This window comes from Mastigoproctus giganteus, chromosome 11 (genome assembly GCF_048544385.1).
Source record: "Mastigoproctus giganteus isolate SK-2022 chromosome 11, ASM4854438v1, whole genome shotgun sequence".
In the NCBI taxonomy this organism is placed as follows: Eukaryota; Metazoa; Arthropoda; class Arachnida; order Uropygi; family Thelyphonidae; genus Mastigoproctus; species Mastigoproctus giganteus.
The window spans coordinates 120011188-120034990 of record NC_143585.1 but is presented as its reverse complement, the minus strand read 5'-3'; the positions used below and the strand labels follow the sequence as shown (position 1 = coordinate 120034990).

Sequence of the window (23803 nt, the reverse complement as noted above, 5' to 3'; positions counted from 1 at the left end):
GTGAGAAAAAATTCATCCTTATATTTTATGCCTAAATTTTTTTTTAATTTTCAGCAGAATTAATATTTTTTTAAAAACAAGTGAAGAAAAAGCATTTTTTAAATATTTTACTTTTTATTAAAAACTAAAAAATTACATACAATAACCACTGCAATCAATTAACAAAATATTAAATATTAGTAGAATCCAAAGAACTCAAAAACCTGTTCCAGAAATTAAAAAGAAAGTTGGAAGTCATGTGCTATCAGCATTGTTATAATTGCAGAGTTCATAAAAAAAATAAAAGTATTTATTGTTTTGTACTGTAACATCAATTCAAACAAATGATTTACTTAAATCTTTTCATCAATAACACTAAGATCGGTTTTTTTTTTTTTTTTTTTTCAATACCATTTTTTCTTGGATGACTTAAGGAGGTAAAATGTAAATAACTACAGTACATGTATAAGTCTCATAAACTGATTGGAATAATGAAATCACAATGGCAAATGTTTTACATGGCAAGCACCACCAAGGATTAAGTACTGTAATTAATTTTAATTTCGCATTTTTTTAAGTCCCCCTAATTTTACATCAAAAAACTGATTTTACATTATACTGAATGCTTTAGGGTTTTATGGCGCATTAGCATCTAAGGCTATAATGCGCTATACTGAATGCATCTATCTTTGAGTTCTGTAATCATAAATAAATTTTCTGGAATGAAAATTAGTTATCACAATATTTACTTGATGTTTTATTAATTTTATGCTAAAAAAAAATCCAGACTGCACTGAGTTACATTTTTGATAGTATGAACCACAAATAAAACTACCAAAATTGGTGACTCCTGCTACCTGTTCTGGGGTTTTACTTTCTAGTTATCCACATGTTGGATAACAAAGCTTTTCCTGTATCTATATGAATAAACATCGGTGTTTTCCCCAGAACCTATCAAATGGGCACACTGCCCAGTAAATTTAACTGACCGCCCAGCTAAAATTATATAGCATATAATGTTCAATTATACAATTAATTTTTGCTCTGGATCGCTTAAGTCACATTTATAAATAACAGAAAATTTTATAATATTGCAAAGTATTACACTTCCCCACCAGGCTACTTCATTATGCCACACAGCTGGCAAAATTTTCTGGGGAGAACACTGAACATCTTAAAAAGTATGTGTTTGTTTATTTTTTACCATTGAAAACTTCACAGCCATTCAGAATTGAAAACAAGTCTACTTGAAAATTTTTTTATTGTTTTCAGGTCCTGAATAAGTCCTGAACATACAGCCCACATGTTACAAAATTCTCTGTGAGTATTTTTTTAAAACTCAGAACTATACGAAATTTTTAGAAATCTTCAAGTACCGTGTTAGTAGACTAGAAAAGAATAGCGAAAGCTTAAAAAACGGTACTCACCTTGAAATTAATCTGCGATGGTTTACTTAGGTAGCGTGGTTAATGTTTACGTTGAATTGTTAAATTGAAAAATTAAAAGGGAGGGAAGTAAGTAAAGGTTGACTGAGTTAAATGGGCCCAAGGAAACAGAAGTGTACACATCCAATCCTTGGTTGTCATCGAAATAAAAAAAGAAGAAGAATAATTAAAAACTATGTAAGTGAATCCGGTGAAGCCAATAGTCTTTACGAGGACTTTCGTTAGTTAAAGAACGTCTTCAGTTGGCAGTGTGTGGGGAGAGAACGCGTATGGTATTTTAAGAATAAAAAATTATACTCTCGTGATGCCTTTTTTGACATGTGGGAACTTTAATCTCGAGAGGTTCCAAATTGGGGAAAGATTGAAGGGGAGTTTAGAATTCAGAATTTGGAGGTTAGAGTGGTGCTTGTACCATTCAATAACTAGAGCTTCATATTGAAGTATTCTGTAGCTGGATTCTTAAAGTTCCCACATGTCAAAAAAGGCATCACGAGAGTATAATTTTTTATTCTTAAAATACCATACGCGTTCTCTCCCCACACACTGCCAACTGAAGACGTTCTTTAACTAACGAAAGTCCTCGTAAAGACTATTGGCTTCACCGGATTCACTTACATAGTTTTTAATTATTCTTCTTCTTTTTTTATTTCGATGACAACCAAGGATTGGATGTGTACACTTCTGTTTCCTTGGGCTCATTTAACTCGGTCAACCTTTACTTACTTCCCTCCCTTTTATTTTTCAATTTAACAATTCAACGTAAACATTAACCACGCTACCTAAGTAAACCATCGCAGATTAATTTCAAGGTGAGTACCGTTTTTTAAGCTTTCGCAACTCAGAACTATATAAAAATTAAGCATACAAGACACTTTCTGGAACTAAAACTTGAATTACTGTACACAAATGTACAAGTGGGGGAAGAAATGAACAAAAGATTAAAACATAAAAGAAGCAAAAATAATTTTGAACTTTAATTTTAAACTATTCACTCAGGTATGTTTTTACCTTATATTCATCTACTTTTGTTGAGTGTGGAAAGTCATTTGCTGCCATGAAGAGACGAACATACTTGCTGTTCATGCCATTCTTAAATATGTGGTTTGCTATTATTTTGGTTACATAATTTTTTCCACTACCTGTCCATCCATGAAATGACATAACAAGTGCTTTTTGAGGATTTCTGTTTCTCAGATGACTTTGTAACACTCGAAGAACGATTTGAGAGACTAAAGGCTGTCCATAAAGTTGAAATTTTAAGCTATTGCTAAGACCTGGGAGATAAAGAAAAAGCAGAAAAATGTACAGATCAATATTATAATTTTAAAAAAAAAACATTTATTTATTGCAAAATGCTGGACACATCTTAATTTTTTTAAAGAGAAAATATATACATACATAAAAGATTTCTTGAAATAACTGATAACAGTGACAACTTTAATTTTTGTCTATTATTTCATAATGAAGCTGTAAGCATCTCTACCCCTACAGCAAAGTGCACAAAAATGAAACATTACTTTAGGTTCAGTGTCGAATGGAATTCTGGGTAAGTGAAGTTTCACTTTCTGCAGCATGTAAGCCAATTTTTACCTTTAACAATTAATTGGTGTCCAGTTTCTAGAATGTCTCTCTCTCTTTTAGTAATTTTGAGACCTAATGACGAAGGTTCAGTGGAACTCCAAAATGTAGCCAATCTGTATTAAGTTTAGAGTGAAGTGGCAATATTTAAATAAATAAATTGTACAAAATTTTCATGCAGTATAACAATGTCTTCGTTTAAATTTCCTACTAACTAAAATTATCTTAAAGCACAAAATGTGATGCTGATAATTGCTTTCAAAAGTTTGTTGTCTGTGTGGAATACTCCTCACCATATTACAAAGTGCAACCAATAACAGAAGGAAATATAGAAATAATTCAGTAAAGAACTTATTAACTGTATACAGAATTTAAGACTAATGTTTGTTCCTAACTATAGGTAACCACTTGAGTCATTTCTCAAAATTTTCCAGGCTCTGTTTGCATTTCTTGATTGCAGATTTCTCATGTCTAACAATAAACTGTAATCAATGGCTCGAGGCATACCCTGATTACAGGAAAAAAGTTAATGCCTCATGTGTAATATCCGGTTAGGTAACCAGATACTACACATGAGGCTTTAACTTTTAACCAGATACTACACAATTCCCTAAAAAATATCATTAATAATCACTCACAGACCCATGCATTCTCTTCCCCCCCACCTATCTTTACGTGGGGACCTATAATAATAGCTAAATTAGAATAAATAGCTATTTATATATAGTTAAATAATAATAGCTAAATAGCTAAATCACATATCTGCTTATAAATTGTGCTATTAAAAATAAGTAGTTTTTTAAATTTTATTTTTAATAAAATCTGATAAGCTCTCTGATAAGTGCATACACTGTTAATCTGGTTGTGGATCAATGTTAATCTGGTTGTGGTAATGTGAATGAGCTATTTTCCATTGTAAAATTAAGCTTGGTAACTGAGTTTGACAGGAATCTACCATTCTGGATTTGCTGCTGCATAGTGTTAAACTGAGGTTATTTAACTACTGTATGCTATAAACCCTTATATGCAGGTCAGTTTAATAATTATACTACTTGTCATACACAAGCACATAAAAACCCATAAGCAAGTATATAATTGCCCCTAAGCAAGTATATAATTGCATACCTTCAATCCCTTTCACTCTAATGACCCTTTACAGGGGATTGATGAGCAAATGAGGTAACCCCCCCCCCCCAGGTGTTTCCATCTGCATTTGTCGACCTAAGAATTCGTTCAAATACTAGCCAAATATCAGCATGACATTTTGTCTTTACAGCGGGGAATAATACCTATTAAGGTTATTATTATATTATAATTTATAGTTGTGCAGAAAACAAGGGGAAACTACTGCACTATGCTTCCCAAGAATAATCACCATGGCTAGTACTGGATTGGCAGATCAGCTGCCAATTTCATCTCGCCCAAGACAGAGAGAAGTACAGCGTGGTGATCGCGAATCTCCAATAGGAGACGGCATCAAAAAGAAGTTGGTATGCTGCCTGGTTCAGGATCTAACCAATACCTATCATCAGACCATGCTACTGCTGCTGCCAAATTTTTATCTGGGGTTCTTGTGTAGTATGCATAGAGGCCAAATGTTTCCATTTCTTTATACTTTTCTAGATAAGTCTAAATCAACTTAAATCGCATGTTTCGATTAATTCAACAGAAAGCATTGCAACTCAGGACAATGTTTCAACCAAGAAAATTCCAAGTTGATTATGAAAGTGCTGTGATCAAATCCATAGAAGAAACATTTTATGATGCTGATATTAACTTTGATAGTTGTGTGCACAACACGACTAGATGTAGTTTAACTCGTAATCAGTAATGATTGACTTAATATTTTGGGATGCATTTTTCGAAGTTGAACGCAATGTTTTGAATTTAACCCGATTTGCGTCCTATTTGGTCCAGTTTAAAAAATGAAACTTATCAATCCGGATGTATCCCCAGGGGCTCACATCTGGTATGGGCTTGACACACCCAGGATCCTGAGCTGGATATCATCATTCTTCTCTTTCTTGGTGATTCCCTTCTACTTTTGACACACACACACACTCTCTCTCTCTCACTCAGGGTAATTCAGGATTTTTTTTTTTTTTTTTCGATTGTGCAGTATAAGCCTCCGGCTGCCTGCCATGTAGCTAATAATAATAAAAATAGTACCAACACGTGGTCAAAAAGCAACATACACATGGTTAAACAACAACGCTGTCGACTTACAGTAGACTGTATGAAAAATATTTTATTTTATTACAGAAGCAAACTATCTTACCCGAAGCATTTAATGAAATCCAACTCTCATTGCAGCACTCATACATCAAACATTTACCATAATGCCAGCCGGCATAGAGAGCGGTACCCCCAACCGCTACTAGTGCCGTTAGTGGATCCAATCCGTGAGAAGGAACCAAAACAGTGATTAATGTAAGGAAACAGAACTGACAAAATAGCTTAATCTTCATTTAATATGGTGTGGCTTGGCACCATAACAATAAAGACTGAGAGAAAAAAACAGAAGTGGGCATCACAGAAAAGTAACTACTTTGTGGTGGGCAAAATCCCTTAAGTTCGTTTATCTTGTTGCACAACGAAACACAAACTTAAAGTACACCGCAAACTCATCTAAACCCATTCTCAGCGGTTTCCCAACTTTACATAGTGGCGCCCCCTCAGCTCAGGTGAGATTTCTTCACCCACATCACCTTAACTTTGTGATGGTGCCGCAATAAGCTGGGACAGCCCGTCCATGAGCGTATAACGTGCCATCGCATATGAACAAAATATTTTAAAAAAAACAGAAAGGAAGTTGAAATTAAAATGAAAAAAAAAAAAAAAAACATGAAAGAAATACAATAAAATAAAGAGGTTACTTCAATTCCCGTATGCGAATAGAGGGAAAACGAATTATAAGTTACTCTATTTTTATAAGCATTTATTAATACAAAATATTTTATTTAATGCAAATATAAATAAATTTTGCAAAATTCTTTTTTAATTTCTGATGTGGATCAAGATTGACCTGCTCTACAATTCTGATAAGCCATTAACATTAGTATTGGCATATGTTCAGAGGCAGACTGGGTCAAAAGTTCTTACCGGGGAAAGCTTGTAGTGGCCTCACTAGTGTTTACAGGCAAAATCACACGGGCCTCCATCGGACTCAGGTCCACCGGGTTTTCCCCGGTAAGTCTAATGGCTAGTCTAGCCCTGTATATGATGTAAGAAAGCAAGCTTATACAGCTTCTGTTTGGTGTCACATAAGCACTGTGAAAGGAAAAATGAGAGTGTGTGTGATGAATCTGATGAGTATAATGAGCAATTGTGCAGAGAAATAGACTGGGCGAGTAATTCAGAGTGTTATAAGACACTTTATTGTTATAATGGGGTATTTTAATTTCCCGGATATTGACTGGAATTCGTGGGGTGGTCACTCACACACTAGCAAGGCTTATGTGGATTTATTGGATGATTGTTTTCTACATCAGCATGTTCGGGAGGCAACTAGAGGGAGTAATACTCTTGATTTGATTATCTGTAGTAATTCTTCATGCATTAAGAATCTGCAGAAAAAAGAACCACTAGGTGACAGTGATCACAGTATGCTGACGTGGGATTTACTCAAAGAGGTAACTACCATCGTGGGTAAAGGGCAGGTTTTTTGCTTTCGTAAAGGTAACTACGGTGGTCTGAGAAAGTATTTAAATTCTATACGGTGGAACCAACTGATAATGTTACCAACAACAAATTCAAAATGGGAAGTATTCAAAGAAATAATATTGGAAGCTACTAGGTTTTTCATACCAAGAAATATTGTTCAAGATTTAGGCCTAAATGGAAGTCAGATGAACTAAAGAGACATGTCACAGAGAAGAAAAATGCATGGGATACATATAAATTAACAGATGACACAGAAGCCGATGATAGATATAAGCTGGTCTGTAACCAAGTCACAAAGGAGGTTAGGCAGGCAAAGTCAGATTACGAGAAATTTTGGCAGAGGATACAAAGAAAAACAGCAAAGAGTTCTTTACTTATTTAAACTCTAGAACGAAGGAGATGACTCAGATTGGTCCAGTTGATATCAATGGTTCAACTGCTGATGATCCTGCTCAGGTAGCTAACACACTAAATGAATATTTTGCATCTACCGTCACACATGAGGAGTTATTCAGGGAGAGGAATGCCAGAGGTGTATTAAACTCTGGTAGTAAGCTAGATAATCTTGTAATAACTGAGAGTAAAGTGGAGGAGAAATTGTTGCAGATAAATATAAGAAAGGCACCTGCGGTGGATGGAATGTATTCAGTTATATTAAAGGAGGCAGCAAAGGAAGTTAAGCAAACCTTAGCCATGATTATGACAGCTTCCTTGGACTGTCATAAGGGAGACATGGGTAATTACAGACCTGTTAGTTTAACTTCTGTTCCAGGGAAATTAATGGAGGCACTGGATAAAGAAGCATTGAAGTATCATCTAGACAAGACTTCAGTTATGGCTCGGACACAGCATGCGTTTGTTAAGGGGAATTCTTGTCTGATTAATTTGATTCGATGCTATGATGTAATCACAAAGGAACTGGATGCAAAGAATAATTTTGATACCATATATTTGGATCTTAGAAAGGCTTTTGATACTGTTGCACATGGAAGACTGCTGCACAAATTGGAGCAGTGGAGGCAAATTGCTGCTATGGATAAAGGGATGGTTGGGTGGGGGGGAAGACAGAGTAGTAATCAATGGACGCTGCTCTTCATGGACCAATGTTATTAGTGGGGTCCCCTAGGATTCAGTGTTGGCTCCATTGTTCTTTTTTGTATTCATTAATGATATCGATGATGGTATATCAGGCTTAATGTCCAAGTTTGCAGACGATACGAAGGTCGGCAGGGTTGTTAATGAGACTAATGACAGTACGCTGCTGCGAACAGAATTTAGAAAAGTTAAATAGATGGGCTGAGAGGTGGCAACTGAAGTTTAACATTGACAAATGTAAAGTACTGCATAACCCCGGGGGCTCACATCTGGTGAGTATGGGCTTGGCAAACCCAGGGTCCTGAGCTGGATATCATCATTCTTCTCTTTCTTGGTGATGCCTTTCTACTTCTCTCTCTCTCTCTCACACACAGGGGGTAACTCGGGAATTTTTTTTTTTTGGCTGGTGCAGCATAAGCCTCAGGCTTCCTTGTACCATATGGCTAATAATAATAATAATAATAATAATAATAATAATAATATGGGAAGCAGTAACCCCAAAGTAACGTATCAACTGTGTGGTACTACACTGACAGAGGTAGAGAGCGAAAAGGATCTGGGGTAATTGTGCAGGCAGATATCCAGTGGCTCTTCTATAGACATCACTCCGTTGTCTGCGCGCATAACACAGTGGTATCGTCACCGTCCTTCCCACACCGGGTGGAAAAGGGCCGGGATGGAATCCCATCGATGCCACGAGGAACTTTAGTGGGTTTTTTCACTGTGACTGAGTTAGTCGGTCTCAGGCGTGGACAGCAAGGTACCCCCCCTCCAGAAACTGGGTTTTTTTCGTCCAGAAAACAGGCAAATCGACCAGACAACACACGCAATTTACAGATAAAATAAATATATGGGTAGACGTAATAATTTACAGGGGACCCTAATATCATAATTTGGTTTGGTTTGGTTTGGTTTGGTTTGGTCCAGCAATGTCGTTAGATATAATTCAAAAATTCATAGACAAGAATTTCATGCCGTATTCCATTGAAAGTGCAAAATTATTGGAAGAGCCACTGGATCGTATACCTATAATTCTCGCTGGTGATTTCAATCTAGAATTAAATTTTGAGGCTGGAAAGAAATTTTGTAAATTTATGAAAGAAGTCTTCAGTTCAGATATTAAGTCAAATACCTTAGTAAATACTACGTGTAAGGGAATGACAATCGATGGAGTATTCACTCGGGAATTAAAATCATTTGAGTGTCAAAATTTTATATCTTATTTCAGTTACCATAGACCAATAATTTTAGTGTTATTACAATATATTTTATACGAATTATTTATTTGTACACTTGTAGAATGAAAAATTCCATTTATTGTATTTCATTGTACCTAAATTATTTTTTCAATAAAAAATAATGCAGCAATACTTTTTTTATTTATTTTACTGTACCAGTTTCATAATGAGTTCCTGTAGTAAAGACGTTTTTAACGGCTGCCGCTGTGACATTATCAGTGACACTATCAGAGTCTCAGAGTATCAGTCTCAGAGTAGAGCGGCAGCAACTCATTATGTACCTGGTACATAATTTATATTTTATTTTTTTGGCTGATGCTGTATAAGCTTGCTTTCTTGCATCATATGCCTCAACTAATGCTAATACTTATGTTTAAATTTGCGGATGATGTAAAGATTAGTGGAGTAGTTAATGATCAGGGGCTCGCATCTGGTGAATATGGGCTTAGCACACCCAGTGTCCTGAGCTGGATATCATCATTCTTCTCTCTCTCTCTCTCTCTCTCTCTCTCTCTCTCTCTCTCTCTCTCTCTCTCTCTCTCTCTCTCTCTCTCTCTCTCTCGGGGTAGTTCAGACATTTTTTTTTTTTACTGTTGCAACATAAGCCTCAGGCTTCCTTGCACCATATGGCTAATAATAATAATAATAGTAATCACCGCCAAGCAGAGCTTCAGAATGATCTAGATTGACTTCAGGTATGGTCGGAAAAGTGGCAGCTATGTTTTAATCCAGCAAAGTGTAAGATACACCTGGGGAACAGTAACCTCAAAATAACTTATACACTTGATGGAGTTGAACTAAATTCAGTAGAAGAAGAAGAAGAAAGTGACGTAAGAGTTACGATACGGTCAGACGTGAAGTTCGTAGAGTATTGTAGACATGAAGTTCGCAGAGTATTGTAGACATGTTGAAAGTAAGGCTCATGGTGTCTTATCGATGATTTATCGAACATTTTGTAGTAGAGATAAGGACGTCATAATCCCATTATATAAGGCTATTGTTAGACCACACTTGGAATGCTGTGTTCAAGTGTGGAGAGTGCGCCGAAAAAAAAAAAAGACATCGAGATTCTTCAAAGGGTCCAAAGACTGGTAACTCGCCTGGTGAGATCGGCAAAAAAGGGCGTCCACATGAGGAAAGACTTAAAATATGTGGTTGCACAACTTGGAAACTAGGCACCTTAGAGGAGACTTGATTGAAGTGTTTAAGGATCTGAGAGGCAAAAGTAAAATGAGGGTGAAATGTTCATGGTTATAAATGATTCTAGAACTAAGGGGCAATAAATTTACAGCGGGAGACGTTTAGACTGGATTGCAGGAAGTTTTATTTCATCCAGCAAGTTATAAATTACTGGAATAAATTACTTACATGGGTGGTTGAGGCTAAACGTTTTGGGGAAATTCAAGTCAGCTGGTTAGTTACCTACGGGAGGAGGGAAATGTATCGGTTGTCTATTTCCTTTTCTGTGTTTTATTTATTAATTAAATATTTTAAAAAAAACCCAAACTATTATATTTAGGCCACCCGAATAATTGAATTCATCTGCGGTGCTGCTTCTTATGTGTGTTAATTGTGTGTTGTCTATGTTCGATCTGTCTGTTTTGCTGGACGAAAAACCCCAGTTTCTGAGGGGGGGGGGACCTTGCTATCTACGCCTGAGACCGACTAACTCAGCCACGGAGTGAAAAAAGCCTATTAAAGTTCCTCGCGTCATCGACGGGATTCGAACCCGGGCCTTTTCCACCCGGTGTGGGGAGGACGGTGACGCTCCCACTGTGCTGCCCACCCAGACAACATAAGCATTAGGATTCCTTGAACCATATGGCCATTACTAATACTAATAACTATAGCATCCCCAGCAATCGCATTCAAGATTTCAAAATGGAAGGTTAATGAGTAACGGACTACTTCTGACCTGACTACAGAGCGACCAGCTTCTCTCTTTGTTGCTCTGTGGATCGCATCGCTCGAACTCACAGAGATACAGTCAGATTCTGAACAAAGAAAGCTGACTGGAACCAATTTTATGAAGACCTGGCAACTAGAATCCCCAGGGGTGAGCTCCTGCGTTTGACCACCAAACCCGATGGCACAATGACACTAACATGGGAGGACTCCATTGCAAATATGGACTCTCTTTTCCTCACCAATGAGGAAGTACTAACTACTGACCAACAACTTATTATATACACTAATGAGGAATACTCCTGACATCGTCTAAGGGCCATTTCAGGCTGAGGAACTACAAGCAGCCCTGGAGAACAACGAGAGAAAACAAAATCCCTGGAAGTTAATGTAATTAAGAAATTTGCCAACAAATTTCCACAGACACTCCTGGCCATATACAATAAATATCTGAACATTGGTCTCTTCCCGAACATCTGGAAAGAGACAAATTCGAAATTAATACTTAAATGCCCTGAAAAACCTGAGGAAAACCTAAACTCCTGGAAAGGTTACTTCACTTCAGATTGGATAAATACTATACTGATTCTACCCTGTCTTCGCAATAATAATTTGGCTTCAAGAAAGGTTCAAGCACGGAAGATGTGCCTGAACCTTTCATTTACCACAGCCAAAGAAACATGAAGTAAATACTCATTAACCATTATGGTTAATTTCGCAGGTCCTTTTGATAGGCTGTTGTGGCCTAATATTCTCAAGTGGCTTAGCCACGCTAAGATTCCAGAAAATCTGTAGAGGTGCATCAGCTCTTATCTGGACCACTGTAAAGTCTTGATTTTGACCAGGTATCAGCAAGTCATCAGGCTGATCACTCGGGGTTTCCCCCAAGACTTGGGCCATTATTTTGGTCCATTGTACTGGACGAGTTTCTTCGGAAGGATCTCTGTGTGTTAAGTCCCTCACTTTTGCGGACGACCTGGTCTTGATCGTCCAAGCTCATACTAGAAATCAACTGTAAACTTGGGCAAACCATGCTCTTAGGATCCTTCAGGACTGGGCCATCACATACAGGCTTCAAATATCTGAAGAAAAAGTGAACGTTACATGCAGTGGCCTTCACTCCTCCCTAGTTCTCACTGTAACTGCAAATGACCTTTCTCACCGGTTATGGTCCCTTCAATCACAAACTACCAGCACTTCTACTTCAAGTCACATAGCTCCCTGAGGAGCTGTTGTGGCCACCAACAAATTCCTCCAACTGCATCGATCGTGTGCTATACGAGCAGCATCGCAAAGTGTCATGCCTAGAAGTTGACTGAACCCATCCTTCCAACTAGTTGCAGGTCTTCCTCTGCACCTCTTCCCTTCGGTTTTTCCTTCCATTATATTTTTCAACAGAAAGTTTTCCCTTGTTACTATATGACCAAAAATATTGAGTTTTCTTTTGTTGATGCTATGAAGAATTTTAGGCCTGCCAATTTTAATCAATACACACTCATTTGTTCTTCGATCCAAGTAAGCTATACGCAGTGTTCCCCATGTAACTCCACATTTCAAATGCCTCAATGTTCTTCCTGTCAACTCTTTTCAGATTCTATCCTTCACATCTATAAGTGGTAACTGGAAAAATTAAGGAATCAATGATTTTCAGTTTCGTCTTTAGGGGCAGATCATGATCTCTCCATAATTTTATCAGATCAGCGACCAACGTTTTAGCAATTGCCTATCATCTCTTTACATCGTTTGAGCAATCACTATTTTTGTTTATTCTTAAACCTAAGTAATCAAATTCATCAACTTCTTCGACATCTTGCCCAGTAACCTTCACCTTACTGGAATTAAAATTATCATCAATCACCATAATTTTAGTTTTACACACATTCAGAAACAATCCTTTTTTCTTACTTGCTTCATATACCCTCCTCAGAGTTTCTTTAAGATGATCCTTAGAATTACAAATTAGCACAGTATCATCTGCATAACGAAGGTTATCTTCAGTCCTCCAGTGTTGATGCCAGTCTCTAAATCTTCCAAAGCTTCACGCATGATATCTCCAATCTTTGGTATACAGATTAAAAAGGTGAGGTGACAAAATACAGCCCTGCCTGACACCGTTACCTATTGTGAAAAAAGGGCGTGCCTCCCATGTTCTTTCTCACAGTTCTTGCCTATTCCTGGTACAGTAACTTAATCAGCTTAATTATGTGGATTGGGAAACCTATAATTTCTCATGTTGTTCTTCGATCCAAGTAAGTTTTATACGCAGTATTCCCCATATAACTCCACATTTCAAATGCCTAAATTTTCGAATGCTTTTGCATAATCTATAAAACACAAAGCAACTGGAACATTGAATTCTTTGCATTTTTCTATAATGAGCCGTAGGCTTAAGATCTGATCTCTGGTTTCTCTAAACGTTCTGAAACCTGCTTGCTCTTCTGGCATTTATTTTTCGTTTTTTTTTTGAGATTCTGTTCAAAACGATTTTAAGAAAAATCTTGCTAGCGTGAGAAATTATGCTAATAGTCCTGTAATTTGAGAAAATTTTCAGATATCCTTTTTTTTTGGTAAAGGGATGAAAATTGATTTTTTTTCTAATCTGATGGCCACCGTGCCGTTTCCCAAATTTTTACAATCATTTTATGAAAAAACTCGGCGCCCTTCACACCTGTAGCTTTCATTAATTCCGCTGGGATTTCAATTCCAGGTGACTTGCCACACGTTTCGACTTCTTCCTTCAGTGGAACTGGTTCAAGATCACACTCTTGAAAAGGGGGTGGCGGATCATTAGTGTCAGCAGGTGCTCGGAAGAGCTGCTCACAGTATTCTTTCCGCCTTTCTTTGATCGTGTTCTCCTCTGTTAAAATTTCCCCCTTGGAGTAGTTAATTACGTTAATAATTAAGTCGTTTTGGTCGGAACTTTTGTTTTAAAGACTTAATAACATAATACATCTTTTTGGTGTTGTTTCGTTTGTTGTGGTATTCGATTTCTTTACACTTTCAATTGATATAATCCTGTTTGTCCTGGCTTAAACAGCGCTTGATGACTGCTTAGTTCCTGATACTCTTCGTTTCCTTGTACACCCTGGGCTTTTGCAGTTCTTCTCTGTTCAATAAGTTTAAATGTGGCTTCTGTAATCCAAGGCTTCCTGATGTTTGACCTTTCTCTAATATGTCTATTTGCTGAATCCTTAATAATGCTTTTTGTATTTTCCCAAATTTCCTCAAGCAGCATATCGTCATCTAGTTCTAATAGAGCTTGAAAACGAATGCCTGTTTCAAGCATATAATCGTTTGGAATATTTTCTACATCCAATCGTCTAGGGAAAACCTTATTCATGAACTTTTCAGCTTCAGCTTGAGAACGATGTGGAGTAGCTGATGAACACTGCCACAATCTGCTCCAGGAAGTGTTTTTGCTGTGATTACACTGGAACGCCATCTTTTCTGCATAAGGATATGATCAATCTGATTCCTTGTTTTATGATCAGAAGATTTCCATGTATAGAGTCTTCTCGGGTGCTGCTGAAAGCAGGTGTTACATATGACAAGCCTGTTCAGATGACAACATTCAATTAAACTTTCACCCCGCTCATTTCCAGTGCCAAGACCCAACCTACCACATTCTGGACTAGAAGAAACAGCACTTGGCACTCAGCAAAATCCAAACTGCGACTGCGGTGAACCGGAAACGTGGGACCACGTTTTGTATACCTGCCCACTGTATGAGGAATTCGGACTCAGGATGATGACAAAAATTCAAGCCCTCCCTGCCTTCACGAACATGTTTTCCTTCAGGATGAACATCACTATGTAGCTCATTCGGAGTTCGCATAGTGTCATTCAACATTGGCAAAGAGAACAAAGAAAAGATACCTAGTCTGCATGCATACATCTCAAACTGGGGAAATCCCTGTCGCCAACTTCTGGGTGTTTAACGGTTCTAGACCTCCTCTCACAATGAAACTCTACATAGGAAGTAACAACCCGTGAAAACCAGCAGACTTGCCAACTGACCTTGACTTTAGTATTCACAACCACTATTATGTCATTGGGAAATACTGTCCATGGTATGTAGACCTTGTTTGAGGTAAGACCTCTGTGCTGGCACAACACTGTGTGGGATTCAATCCCCTCCCCTTGCAATGTCCCATGTCCTCTTTACCAAATCATTTGTTCTCTAACCATGAAATCAAAATCTTACCACCGTACTGTGAGAGTTTACTCTTGGTACTCTTATCTGAACTCTAGGATGAGAACGGGTGCCAGAGTTACGAAAATTGGGATGAAAAATAATTAATTTTGGGAGAGGGACGGAAATGGAAGGGGTTCTTCTTTTTCTGGTTTCTAATGGTCGCTTTGTTGAGATTTGGGGTTTTTTTCAATCACGTTGCACCCAGCAAAGGATGGTCTCTGGATAACGCCATCGGTATAGAAGCATAAAAATCCCTAACAATCTAAGCTTCTTTCAGAAGCATAGATTTTTAGGGATTGTTATACCTTGACAAAACCAAATACAGTAGACTTTCGAAATAACGGCACCTTCAGGGAATCAATGTGCCGTTATTTCGATTTTTCCGTTATCTAGAAAGTTTTATTTTTAATGTATTTAATGTAGAAATAAAGAGACCGAATAAGAAATAGGAGATTAAGAATGCGATTTTATTAACTGCACATAAAAAACATAAACATGTTGACGATCCAATGTTATTTTCTGCCATTAATACACGTCTGCTTACGCCCCGTTCTATTTTATTTATTGCATCAACTTTAGTCTATGCGAGTAGCACAGTGGTACCGTCCCCGTCCGCACCGCGTAGAAAATGCTCAGGTTCGAATCCCGTCGATGAGACGAGGAACTTTTATAGACTTTTTTCACTCCGTGGCTGAAAAAAGTTTCAGGCAGAGATAGCAAGGTTTTAGTGGGTTTCAGACATAGATAGCAAGGTTTTTTTACCAGGAAACTGTGGTTTTTCGTCCAGCAAAACAGGCAAGTCGAGCAGAGAACACGCAATTTACAGACACAATACACATGGGTATATGAATTAACATTCCGAGTGACCCTAATGTAATAGTTTGGATTATATTTGAAGTTTATCACTAAGCTTTAATGTTATTCTTCTTTTCTTCTCTGTGTGAGGTTTATTAACTTTAGGAACCATAGTGAGCGGTCTTTAATTTTAAATAAATGTAAAACAGAGGTATAATCCGTGAAACCGTCCAGTGCTCTGTTCTAACCTGCGGAAGCTCTCGACCTTCAAGCGGCACTTTCCGAACAGCATCATCGGCCCGCTAACATTGATTTGGATGTGTGGTCCAGAGATTCTGCCTACAGAAGAGAAAAGCACAAATCCATAGTCAAGTGCATTCAGCATTCTTGCAATTGTCAGCGGAATAACTCCCAGTGAAAGTTTTCAGACTGTCTCAATGTGTTGCAGCTTGTATATAATAAGTATAAAATCTATATACTGTAATGCAATATAAGCTCTGTATAATCAATCTATTATAATAACTATAAAATCTATTTATTGCAATTAGCTGTGTGTGTTGCACTGTATGTATTCTATGTATTTGCTGTGTACCCACGTAGTTTTTTATATATTGAATGTAATGTGTCCAGTTAATTGTTAGATTCCTCTGGTTGCTTGTAGCGGGAATCGTGTCCTACATTTCTATGAATAAAGAATTTTATTATTATATCAGTACCGAATTCACTTTGAAAATGGCCAACGTAAACAAATACAATAATCACGTGACTTGCCATTTTCTTTTTTCGCCACTGCACGACATCTGCGCTGTATGTATACATCCGATCTCAATATGCCGTTATTTTGACAGTCTACTGTAAAATGCTTTTGATAAATCTAAATACATGATGATCGCAAACAGATGGAATACTTCTTTTTATCATTTCAGTTACTAACTCTTGAAGGCGCATAAACATTTACTTAATATACATGCCAGTATATATACATACAATCTTTACCTAAAATCCAATGATTGTATAACATTTTTGAAGGACGTGTGGTTTAATAATCACTAGATGGCAGGTCATGTTTTATATAGCATTCTTATTATTTCTATGAAAAGTTCACCGTACCGTTAGTTATATTACGATTGGTGGACTCTCAGCTGTGGACAAGGTAACAATTAGCAAGCAATGATTAAAGCGAAAGGTCTTCACGTTTACTGATGAAATTTATCACGGAAATGGGGCTCCCTTTAGGAGAGAACGAATTGAGATGCACCATACAGTAATATTGTAGTACCAGAGGCTTTTCTTTTCTTCTCCCCTTCCGCCACTCCCTTTTGAGACTCTTAAGTCATGAGAGATTTTTCTTTTTATTTTTTTATTTTTGGTTTGTGTGATGCCTGCTCGTAATAGAAAAAAAAAAAAAAAAAAAGAAAAAGAAGAAGCATAACCTGTCTATTATTTGTTATGTTTCTAGTTAAAAAGAGAGCTTTCTTATTAACATTGATCATTTAAAATGTTATGCATCCATTACTTTCTCACATTTTTTTTTTTTTTTTTTTTCTAATTCAGTTAGCAATTTAGCTCAACCTGAATGTTGTATGATATTATAAACTAGACTGATAGTGACCAAATGGGAGTTGCAACCTTTCTTTTATTTTCTCAAAATATTTCCCATGGGTCGTGAAAATTTTATATGCTAACTTAGTGGTTGTAAATAAAGTGTCAACAAAGAATTTTAATTTAACTTCATATTAAATAAACGGATTTTATATTATCCGTATATTTCAAATAGGAAACATCGTTAGCCACTCTTCGTACATGATTTTTAAAAAGTTCAATTTATAAATTTACAGACATAATACAAAAGGGTGTATGAGCACCGGCTCTAGTAACTACAAAACTTTTTTTTTTTTTAATCTTATGTGGCCATTCTATGGGAGCTTACTTGGCCCGATGCATCGCTATCTGCTATTCATCTGAAGATGTCTGGATTCGATTCCTGTCGACAGCCAGAGGAAAGAGGAAGTAGAGTTCCATGAATTATTTCGTTTATTTTTCAGTCCTCAAAACATGCACATCGCACCGTGAACACAAACAAATACACGATACATCGTACGTGAGTGATAAGTTCCGGTGCCGGTAAAATAACTTCAATATTTTTTTCTTGACCATACTGGCCGGGGGAAACTGTTGTCTTTGGAGATTGATTATGTGGTTAAGGAACAGTGTTCCTTGGGAGATGGATTCATAGCCATAATTGTAAATAAAAATGAAGAGAATATGTTTATTCATTCAGTTAGGAATGAGAATGATCAAGAGACTCAAGTTGGAAAGAAGCTCTAAATGTGATTTTAAATCGCTCAGTTAGATGATAATACTGATAGAGAATCAAGTGAACAGGTTATGACACGGGAGATAAATAGGAATTTCAGTTCTATGATTTTTGAGGACGGCTTCATTACAGATGAAGTACAGATCGCTATGAACCTAGCAAAATATAACAAAGCTCCAAGCTTGGATTTAATTGTGCCAAAAAAATTGTTAAAAGATATAGAATCAAATCTGAAGTTACTAACAAAATATAAGAAAGCTTCTGGCTTGGATTTAATTGAACCAAAAACTGTTAAAAGATTTTTCAGAATGAAATCTGAAGTTGTCTTCAAGTCATTTAATGTGTGCTCAGAAAACAGTTGTTTCCCGGTGCAACAGAAAGGAGCTAATTTGAAAATCTTCCATAGAAGATGACTCAATGATTGTCTAAATGGCTGTTAGATTATAACAAGAAAAGAAGGATTTATAGTCTTGGAACCTGTTCAAGGGCTAACGGAAATGAAAATACAAACAGAAATTTTGAAAAACTGAGGATCAGAATTGAGTTGAATTGTAGTTAATCGGGCAACTCAGATCGTATTCTCCGTATCTTGTGAACTCCTCTGACCGTGTTGTCGTCCCGGAGTATACACAGAAGATTTAGATTTTAGATGGGCCAGTTCATTAAAAAGTTGAGTTAACTAGATTTACTTATAAGATGATTAACTAGTCTGGATTTGCACGGTCAGTGGCTTTAGATATTTCAAGAGACAATATGGTTAATTTGAATTTATTAAATGCTTGTGAGTATGCTGCTTTCGTTCAGTCTTCATTGATTAGAGCCCTCAGTTGTGCCTCAAGAAGACAACGAGTTAAGAGGCGAGTTGTTAATTGGTGGAATGCGGAATTATTATTTATCATTATTATTATTTGCTATATGGTGCAAGGAAGCCTGAGGCTTATGCTACACCAGCCAAAAAAAAAAAAAAAAAAAAAAATTCCCCGAGTTACCCTGAGAGAGAGAAAAAAAAGTAGAAGGGAATCACCAAGAAAGAGAAGAATGATGATAACCAGCTCAGGACCCTGGGTGTGCCAAGCCCATACTCACCAGATGTGAGCCCCCGGGGTTAATTATCCAGGTTAAGGAAAGAAGTATTTTTATGTAGGAAGGCATATCAGAGGTATAGGCAGTGGGGGCTGAATAAGGCCCAATTTTATCATGCATGTTATAGGAATAAAAATAAAATTTATTATAAGACCATTTATGAGAGTAAATTAAGGGCTTGGAGAAATCTAGTTACTAGGCAATACAGACCCTTGAGGATACAGTGATCGTTAATAGTGTGGAAACAACTGATGGGATTACAACAGTGCAGGCAATAACGACTATTTCCTATGAGGAAGGAGTGTGTGTGGGGGGGGGGGAAGACAACAGCGCAAGAAGGTATCAGGGAGTCTGATGTAACATACCCTGGGTCAGTCGATATTGACTTATTTACTTTAGAGGAACTGAGAGCTGTTTCTAAGAAATTAACATTTCTACAGCTCCGGGGATTGATTTCGTAGAGAACGAAATCAATTAAAGGATTATTAAAGGATTGAACTTTATCCTAACATCTTGCTAAATTTATATAATAAATACTTCAAGGTACCTTTCCTGGAATCTGGAAAGTTGGTTTGATTAAGCTGTTATTTAAGCAGGGTAAAAAATCGAATTACCCAAGGGGGGATTAACCAATTTTTGACCAATCTTGGCAAAATTTTTGAAAAACTGTTATTTTTAAGACTGAACCAAGTCATGGATAAAAATGGTTTGACCCTGTCTTATCAGTATGGTTTCAAGAGAGGGCATTCTGCGGAGGATGCCATCAATGACCTTATGAATTTCACCAATCAGGCAGAGGATAAGTATATGTTAGCCATCTTTATAGATTTTACTGGAGCTTTTGACATGTTCTAGTTCTTTCTTTTAACGAAACCATACTCAGCAGTTGTTCTTTAGTGGTGGAATCATCGAAAACCATACGAATAAAAACAGCAATTAAGCTGTATCACTGACGTCTGTAGATTCATCCCCTTGTAAAGAAAAGGACACACAATTAGCAATGAGCACGCAATTGTTCGCTCACATTTTTACGTTGCATTGCAGTATATCCAGATAACTGCAAATCTTGAAGAGCACTTTTAATTTCATTTTTGTTCTTAAAATTTTCAAAAAGACAATCTGTTATTTCTAAAAATGCGTCTTTGACCATCAGAAAATGGTTTGCATTTTTTTTGCAAGGATGACGCTACACTTTAAATGACGCTACAGTTTCTGTTTGGATTGTAAGTTAGGTGTCATGAAGAAATTTTGTTATGCGAATCTGAATTTAAGTTCTTTTAATTTATTTTTTCTAAGGTCACTATTAGGAGGAAAATCCGATTGGTATCTACCATAGAGTGCGTTGAAGTGCCTTTCTAAATTTTCTTTTTTGGGTATAGCCACGAAAGCGTTGCAAATCAAACAACATTTTTCTTTTATCATTATAAAAAAGTATTCTGGTTCCCACTCTTGATGAAAATGATGTTTTACTCTTTTTCCTAGCATTCATTAAAATCAAATTAAATCAAAGGGTATTAAATTAACGTATAAGTACTCTCCAGTTATTAATATTAAGTAAGCTAAATAAGAGTTCGACACACATTATCCTCTCCACAACGTAATGGCTTGAATTTTCACGTGATTCAACAGATTTATAATAATAATATTTGTATTATGCAACAATAACATTTAGATTTTAACTAATTTATTTTTTATATAAATTTAAAATTCGTCGTGATCGACCGAAATTAAAGCCGCGATCGACTTGTTGGCCACCCCTGTGTTAGACGGTTAAAATCAATACATTCGTAGCGTACGTAAATTTTAAATATTGCAACCACAAGCTCAGCCAGTTCCTCATATAGCAGGCTGAGCATAAATGTTAAACTAAATCACTTGAACTCAGTAAAATAAGTTTAAGCCATCTTCCCCCTCCCCACTTCTGTTGCTATGTGTATGGCCATTAATAGTTGGACATTGTCTGGGACATGCTAAACAAAAACTCCCCACCAATTAATCATACTAATCTCATGATTACGGCTCCCCACCAATTAATCATACCAATCTCACGATTACGGCTATTTTCGATCTGATAAAACTTTTAACTGAAGCCAATTATATCACCTTCCAAGGTAAAGTTTTCAAGCAGTTTTATGGTCTACCCATGGGGTTAAATCTAAGTGATTTACTAGCGGAAATATACCTTACCACTATTTAAAAAAATACATTTAACACCTTTTCTTACGCTGTTGTTGTTGTTGTTATTTGGTTTTTAGGAGCATTAGCAACTAAGGCCATATTGCTCCGGTGCGGCGGTCATTCCCTGACCTTTCCGCATCCTCCGTATATTTGGTGGTGACGGACTCGAACCCCGATCTAATCAAGAAGCGTGTGCTACGCACTGCTGCTCCTTCCCACCTGGCCTTTTCTTACGCGGGTCACCTACTATGGTAGATATCTGGACGATACACTTTGCATCACAGATGCGAGGACCATACAGGACATTCTACAGAACTTTAATGATATCCATGCAAGATTAATCTTTACACTAGAATCCGAAAATACTGAAACAAAATCATTATATTTTTTTAAATTTCACCCTCACGCGGGTTATGAAAAATATTCATTTCAGTATATACAAAAAAGCCATCAACACTGGAATGCTTCTTCATAACAACAGCTACCACCTTGTCACCTATAAAAGATCCATTATCCTAAATCAATTTCTCAATGCCTACAAATACTCAATATATGAATCAGCCCTAAACACAGAAATACAAACACTAAGAAACAGATTTCAAAATAGAGGTTAACGCCCTACCTATTATAAACGAAATAAGGTTACAAGCAAAAAACAGATTACATACCTTTCCAGTTATCAAAAAAATAAAAAATATTTAAAAAAATATTTTATTGCTTTACCATATATTGAAGAATGGTTCAAACAACTAAATAGTATTTTCAAAGACAAACAATTCAAAATCATAGCTAAACCTACAATGAAACTACACGTTGCCCTTAAAAACCACAAAGTCCAATCCTCTTCCACATTCCAATTAAATGATGTAGTCTACAATGTATCTTGCAAGGATTGCAACTACTCATATCAGGGATCGACTCGTTATACACTCAATACGAGAATGAGACAACATTCAGCATCCGTCCTTTCATCCCGCTCCTCGGCTTCGGAACTCGCATTCCATGCGATCCGTGAAGGCCACTCCTTTCTATTGAACAAAGCAAAAATTCTCAGCAACCAACATAATTACAGCACACTATGAAGTTCGGAGACGCCTGAAATTAAATTACATCAAAATTCATTCAATGTACGTCGCCCCTACACCATCTCAATTTCATGGTCCTTCACGCGCATGCGCCAGGATTTTATGTTTTAATATTAGTTTTTTAAAGTGTTAAAAGTATGGATTCATTATTTTTTTAGGTTCCAAAGCATTTAAATTGTTTTTAAAATACGGACGTATTGTATTCTCCGACTAAAAAAGATTAGGGTACGTGGTTCGATGTATTTTGGGGTCGGGCTTGGGGTTCGCGAGCATCCGATTCCGGGGTGCATTGGATCATTGATTTTGTCTACGAGGGTGTGGAATACATGTAAACTATTTGTATAGTTATCCAACAATGGAGAGTATGATTTATAAAGTAGAACGTATTGAGCCCTTGCTGCTCTGTTATCTATTAATTAAATTAATAGTAAATTGTACTGGAAATATTAACAAACAACCAACACTTGTAAACTAATACTTGTATTGGCAAAAAAAAAAAAAAAAAAAAAGAAAAAAAAAAAAAAGAATTTTAAGCATACATTTTGCGAAAGAACTTTTCACGTTCTTTCACAGAAATATAAAAAATAAAAAGTTCTGTGAAAGGCATTAAGAGGAAATTAATAATTAATTTTCAAAGGAGAACAAAAAATACAAAAAAAAAAAACCAGATTCCACATATGTTTGCAAATGTAGTGATTCATTACTGACAAGAGTTTATATGGAAATGTTAACCGAAGGTGGAAAAAGGCAACCTAAACAAAGGAATTCAATTAACTAAATAAGATTGCAACCGATGTCAACGTTTCGGATCTGCTGCGAGATTCCCTTCTCAAGACAAGCTGCTATACTGTTTTCTGAAACAGGTTGTAAACTGAACGTGGTCTGTGTTTTTTACTACCTGAAATTAAGTTTAAATATAGTTTTTTGTCGAAAGTTTATTCAACACAAAAAAATTATAAATCATGCAATTACGAAATTCTAAATAAGCATGACTTTATTTTGGAAAACTTTTTGAAAGCATCACAACCAGAACAATTTTTGATCAATTTTAAAAAAACAGTAAACTTATCTGCGTATATTCTGACGACTTTCATTTTTTTTTTAAATTTTATTTCAGTTTACTTTTTGCCCTGAAAATTCGTGAAAATTCATATTTTCGCCATATAAGTTGGCTCCTCGTCATTTATAGACATCCTTTGCATCTCGCGTAGTGGCGTATTTACAGTAAAATTTGCATTTAGGAACCA

The 23803-nt window shown here is 36.4% G+C and overlaps 1 protein-coding gene across 1 annotated transcript in view; it reads right to left on the bottom strand.

Moving 5' to 3' along the window:
• Positions 1-5641, bottom strand: part of LOC150078389 (torsin-1A-like) — a 104771-nt gene extending 99130 nt beyond the window's left edge. The window contains exons 1-2 of the mRNA XM_090384726.1: positions 5281-5641; positions 2433-2698 (exon numbers count right to left, since the gene is read on the bottom strand). Coding sequence (XP_090240852.1) covers positions 2433-2698; positions 5281-5470 — 456 coding nt within the window. The 5' untranslated portion in view covers positions 5471-5641. The remainder of the gene's footprint in view (positions 1-2432; positions 2699-5280) is intronic.
• Between the last annotated feature and the right edge of the window lie 18162 nt (positions 5642-23803).